Genomic DNA, 6135 nt, shown 5'->3' on the forward strand with positions numbered 1-6135 from the left:
CATCTAGCAAGTCCTTTACATACAAAAGTTTGAAGAGTGGGTATTGGTTAAGAAACAGGAAGCAAAGAATGGGAATACAGTGGTGCCTCGCAAGACGAAATTAATCCGTTCCGCGAGAGTCTTCGTCTAGCGGTTTTTTCGTCTTGCGAAGCAACCCTATTAGCGGTTTAACGGATTAGCGCTATTAGCGGTTTAGTGGCTATTAAAGGCTTAAAGGCTTAGCAGATTAGCTGCTAAAAGGCTATTAAAGGCTATTAAAGGCTTAGCGGATTAGATAAAGGGGGGGGGAAAGCGGGAAAAAAATCTCAAGACTCGCAAGACATTTTCGTCTTGCGAAGCAAGCCCATAGGGAAATTCGTCCTGCGAAGCAACTCAAAAACGGAAAACCCTTTCGTCTAGCGGGTTTTCCGTCTTGCGAGGCATTCGTCTTGCGGGGCACCACTGTAAATGGACAGCTCTGCCAATGAAGGAATGTAGAAAGTGTCATTCCCCAAGAATCTGTATTGAGACCTGTGTTTTTTAACTTGTTCATGAATTTTTTAGGGATAGAGTAGTGTGGTAGTCAGGCTTGCTGACTAAATTGTTCAGGGAGACTAAAACAAAAAAGGACTGAGAAGAGCTCCAAACTGAATTAATGGGCAGTAAAACAGCAAATGCAGGTCAAGGGAATATATCAACTTCCCAGTGAGGAAATATTACAATATTTGGGGCTTTTTAGTTTAGAGAACCAAACTGCGGGAGGCAGTGGAAGACAGGAGTGCCTGGCGTGCTCAGGTCCATGGGGTCACGAAGAGTTGGACACGACTAAACAACAAGTTTAGAGAAAAGCTAAGAGGAGACATGATAGAAGTTTATAAAATTATGCATGGTGTGGAAGAAGTGGAGAAAGAAAGGTTTTTCTCCCTCTTTCATTAACATCAGAAGTGATGGGTAATCCAATGAAGGTGAATGTTGAAGGATTTAAGACAGACTAAAGGAAGAATAAATTATTCACAGAACTCATAACTAAAGTATGGAACATGCTCCTCCAAGAAGTAGTGATGACCACCAAATTGGATGGCTTTAAAAGAAAATCAGACAAATTCATGGGAGATGCTGCTAGCCATGATGGCTGTTCTACTTTCACTGCTAGAAGCAGTATACCCCTGGGAATCACTGCAAGAACGGGATGCTGGACTAGACTTGCCACAGGCCTGATCCAGCAGGTTCTTATGTTTTTCATCTGATAACTAAGCTACCTTAGTATTATTATTATTTATTGAATTTATATACCGCCCTATACCCAGAGGTCTCAGGGCGGTTCACAGAAAAGTATTCGATGGAGAGAGGAGGAGCAGAAAGGGACTATTCAGCATTTGTCCACATACATTATTTCTTATAATAGTCATTAAAAATTTATGGTAAATTTTCTGTGAAACCTTTCTAGTAGCCATGTAATACACTTATTAAAAAGTAAAGCTATTCCTTAACCTTTAGCTTTTATCCTCAACAGCAATGAAGTCTAGGTATAGATGCAATGCTAAACCATAGTTTAGCACTATGAAAACAAGCCTGAGCAAACGTTGGGCTCACATGCTCCCTACTTCTCCAGAACAGACACCACCAAGAGACTGGAATTGATGGGCATTTAAAAACAAACGGATTCATTTAAATTTCAGATTTTTAAAACAATTCAGGAGCAAACTATGCTTTATGGTCCTAGTATGCTTCAACAAAAGCTGTGAAGGAGGAGAGAGAAGGGTTTGGAGTGCATAAACCCAGGGCCTGCAAGCCAAGGTTCTCCCCAGTAATTGCTAAACTATAATTTAGCACTGTTTGCAAACAGGACCCTAGTATAACTGCTTTTACTCATGTCCACCCCTTATTACTTTTGCTTTCCCATTATTTCAATCCCATCCCATCTGTTTCAGAGGCAGTATCTCAAAGGAGCAAAATGCTGAAAAGAAATATCTTTGTGACCTGGCTGTGAGCATTCAAATACTGAACTTTTGGTCTGATCCAACAAAAAAGTTCTTGCATGAACATTCTAACCTTTCCTATAATCATGTTTTCACATCCTCACTACATTTATGCTATATTTAAGTGATTAATGAATAGTTATAAGCTTTCCTAGCAATAAGCTTGCTTTTCAAAGAGACAGAAAGCCAGCAATTACAGATCCCCTGCTTTTTGTTATGTGAATCCCTAGTTTGTGCTAGAATAACTACACAGAGATACTGCTCATTTACCACTTCTAGCTGTAACCCATGGAAACAAGGGAGAATGAGGAATCTCCACCTACTCTTGCATACTCTGTTATTATACGTACAGCACACCAACTATTCACTGACATCACCTTCCATGCCCTACATCCAGGTGAGGGAACTGAACAAGTAGTAACAGGTCAGACAGAAGGGTGTGGGGTGTAAAAAGAGAAGAAGAGCTGCGTCAACTTTTATCCCTTCTATCCCGCCTTTCCTTTTTATCCACACAACTCCAATATGGTGAATTCAGAGGGTGGACTGTAAATGTTGCACATTGCTGCAATCAGAATTACCCCTAAACTGAGTATTTTATTTTGTTCATGTAAAGTATTATAGCCACCTTTCAAGCTTCTGGAAAGACTGTGTCAACATTGAAACCTTGGGGTTATTTTTGTTGTCGTTTAGTCGTGTCCGACTCTTTGTGACCCCATGGACCAAAACATGCCAGGCACTCCTGTCTTCCACTGCCTCCCGGAGTTTGATCAAACTCATGTTGGTAGCTTTGAGAACACTATCCAACCATCTGGGGTTATTTACCAAGTAGGAAAATGCTTTATTCTTTCCCCCCGTCCAAACTTAATTAAGTCGTATAGTGAAGAGCTCACAAAAAGAACAGAACACTGAGTAATGCACAAAATAATTCCCTCGGGATTATTTGATGCTGTAACCTGCAAGACACAGGGTTTCAACCACGGGGTTGTGATCGAGTTGCACACCAATACTTCTACCATTTAAAAAAATGGAGAGGGGGATTATTTTCAAAGAGAAGTAAAATTCAGAAGGACGATGAGATGGCAAAAGACCCCCCCCCCCCAGGAAAGATATAAGCACGGTTTCTAAAACAGTAAGTAGGAAGAGGGTCCACAGTCCCTATGATAGGTTGAGGCTAAAAGTGGGTTCCAAGCCCTTAAAGGCTGAAGGAGATCCAGACCTGTCATCATAGTGATTAATTTCCGAGGGAGGTTAAAACAACAACAACCCCCAGACCGTTCTCTTACGGAGAATCGGGGGTGCGGAGCATCACCCATTTAAGCGAGATGAATGCAATCAATCCTTGGGAGGGGGGAAATTAAAAGGACGGGGGTGCGGCGAAGAGAGCAAGGGGTACATGAATGAAAATGGAGGCGCCCGGCCGTCGCGGGCAGCGGCTGAAGGAGAGAGAGGAGAGACACCGGCGCCCGGCCGTTTCTCATTCGAAGCTCATTATGCGGTGTGGAGATGGCCGGTAGTTGCTGCGTAAGGTGAGGAAGCCGGTAGTTATTTGGGGCGGGGGCGGGGGAAGCGTGCCGGGAGCGGTAGTTGGAGGGGGGCCGCTTTCCTTCTCGGGGCCTAAGACCAAATGACGGTTGGGAGGCCGGCGGCGGCGGCGGCGAGAAGGCCGGTTACTCACGGGGTGCAGCGGTCGCTGTATTCGTTGGCGATGGTCTCGATGCCGCCGCTCCTCGCCACCGCGATGTAGCAGTTCTGGAAGCCCAGGTCGATGCCCACCACAGACATGGCTGCGCCGGGTGTGGTCCCCTTTCTTCCTCCCCCCGCTTGCCCGCTGCTGTGGCGGCGGTGCCTCGTCGGGCGGGCGCTGCTGTCGGCTGCGGCTGTTGCTGCGACGCGGTTCCTCGCTCGCTCTCTCACTCACTGCGGAGCAACAGCCACCAACCGGCACTTCCTCGCCTCTGCGCACGCGCGCCCACACGCGCCCGAGGCCGCCAAGCGGGGACGCCGCGAAACTCCGGCTGCGGCATTCGGCTCTTTCCGCACAGGCTCTCCGGCAAGCCTCCCCGAGTTCGAGAAAGATCTGGAAAGGGGGCAAGGTGAGCAGCGGAGAGGGGAGCAGCGCGCGCAGGGAGGGGGGGGGGGGCGGTGGCCTCGGTCGCCATCTTGTGGCCAGATGTCAGTACTGCTGTTGCTGCTGCTAAGGTGGTTTGGTCGCGCGGCAGGAACATGTGACTTTGGAAAAAGTATTTCTGGGTGTGGCCTAACATGACAGAGGCCAGCCCAGCAGCCCTAGATATTGTTATGCAGAAATAAATTAAGCAACGAATTGAAAATCCAGAGAGAGAGATTGGTTAATTATTAAAATGGCGCTCCCAGGCACCTGATGAGCAAATAATAGCAAAAGGGAAAAAAATTAAGAGAAACACTAGAACTCAATCGTGTTGCATAAGCAAACAGATGTTAAGTGTTCCTATTGTCCAAAAATATATATTACTTACACAATAGTAATAATTAAATTTTGCATCTTGGGAAAACATGTTTGTTAGTCGGGCGACAGGGTGGAGGTGGCAGTTGCTATGCAAAGTATACATTATGGTGTGAAGCCTTTGGCCTACAATTTACTCTGACCAGAAACATTTATGGAGTGTCATGGATGAGGTTTTAAGTGAAAACAGTTCAGGGAACATGGGCATAGCTAGGATTCCAAGGTTGTTGAGCTTTTTTGAGAAATCATGGGTAAATATACCGCTCAAAATAGGACATTATGGGGGGAAGGCTTTGGGCTTTGGTTGGGGGGGGGGGCAGAACCTCAGTTAATTGAGTACTTTCGATGCTTTTCAATATTTTTTTTGTGGATCTGGGGGGGGGGGGCAGCTGGTCCCCCCTGCTCTCCCTTGTCAGGGGATGACAGTGGAGGTTGGTTTGTTAGGTTGGGTGGGATGCTGCTCCACCATTGCCCATATATCGAGTCCAGCTTCCTGGACTTCTTTTTTATAGGCAGTTCTGATTGAAACAGTATGAGGTTATTTCCCGCTGCTGCATTTCCAATTTACTTCCTTCTTCTGTTCACACCACAGCCGGCTGGGTGTGTCTTCACCCAATTATTGCTTTTCCTGCTCTGAACACCCGTCAGTGAAGCTTTCGTTTGTGCATGTGCCATTATTTGTGTGCACGTATCCTGAACTGTTCACACCAATTGTGGCTTCCATTTTCAAATCACACTGAAGCTCGTTTGAGGAAAACGTGTATGGAAGAGGAGCATTTCTCCAAAAGCTGCAGGATACAGATGGATTGGGTCCAACATCATGTGAACCCGGCTTAAAAATCCGGGGTTGGGAGTGCACTGGAGCCACAGTAAATGGAAATGTGGTCACACCCTGTGATTGTAAGTCTCCACCCCAGAGTAGTCCTGGAAATTTCCACAGGACAACTGTGACATAAGTCCTTGAGGATTTGAAGCTCAATGAGTCATTATTTCATTAAACCATGATTGCTTCTTAACTTATCATTTTCTGTAATTACACAGATTGACATAGCTAAGCATATCTTATTTCATGTGGGTGTTATATATTATTCTTCATGTTGTAAATCTGAAGACATGAAAGGGTTTTCCCATTATTAAACAGCATAAATATGTTGCAAGGCAATGGAAGGATCTGTATTTCAATAAAAAGGTAATACAAGAAAGGGGGAGGGGAACTACGTTTTTATTACTGTTTTTTATTGTTATGTATTTTGCTGCATATTTACAATAAAATCACTTTTTTTAAAAAGGGCCAACAATGTATTTTAAGAAGAACGGAATAAAAACAAACATCTTCGCACTACAGAAAAAGCACATTGCCCTGATTTTCAGTGATGAGTTAATTTATACATGTAACCTGAACTCACTACATGCACCAGCACTGCTAGATATTAATGAAAACTAAATTCCAATGATAAGAGGCTATACAAATGTTTTGTTATAAAAAGACACTGGCTGATAGCAAAAATTAATTGGACAATAATATAAATTAATAGATTATCCATTCAATTCATGTCTTGATTGTTCACACTCAACCCCCATCCTCAATACATGAGCAACAAAGATCGCACAGAAATCTTATAGATCTTATCAAAAACTTCTGTGATGTGTTTTGGGGAAGATGTCATACCATTGTGACATGAAACATGGTAACAT

At 44.3% G+C, this 6135-nt stretch overlaps 1 protein-coding gene and 1 long non-coding RNA gene across 2 annotated transcripts in view; one reads left to right on the forward strand and one right to left on the reverse strand.

The window, feature by feature from the left end:
* HSPA4L (heat shock protein family A (Hsp70) member 4 like) overlaps positions 1–3878 on the reverse strand; it is a 28181-nt gene extending 24303 nt beyond the window's left edge. Inside the window, exon 1 of the mRNA XM_081021938.1 lies at positions 3634–3878. Coding sequence (XP_080878064.1) covers positions 3634–3740 — 107 coding nt within the window. The 5' untranslated portion in view covers positions 3741–3878. The remainder of the gene's footprint in view (positions 1–3633) is intronic.
* A 32-nt stretch (positions 3879–3910) lies between these two features.
* On the forward strand, positions 3911–5456 carry LOC308485894. Its single transcript, XR_013990826.1, has 2 exons — positions 3911–4051; positions 5033–5456. It is a non-coding gene; the product is annotated as an uncharacterized lncRNA (long non-coding RNA).
* The last annotated feature ends 679 nt before the right edge of the window (positions 5457–6135 follow it).

Source organism: Podarcis pityusensis (genome assembly GCF_964106645.2).
Source record: "Podarcis pityusensis genome assembly, chromosome: 9".
NCBI classification, from domain to species: Eukaryota; Metazoa; Chordata; class Lepidosauria; order Squamata; family Lacertidae; genus Podarcis; species Podarcis pityusensis.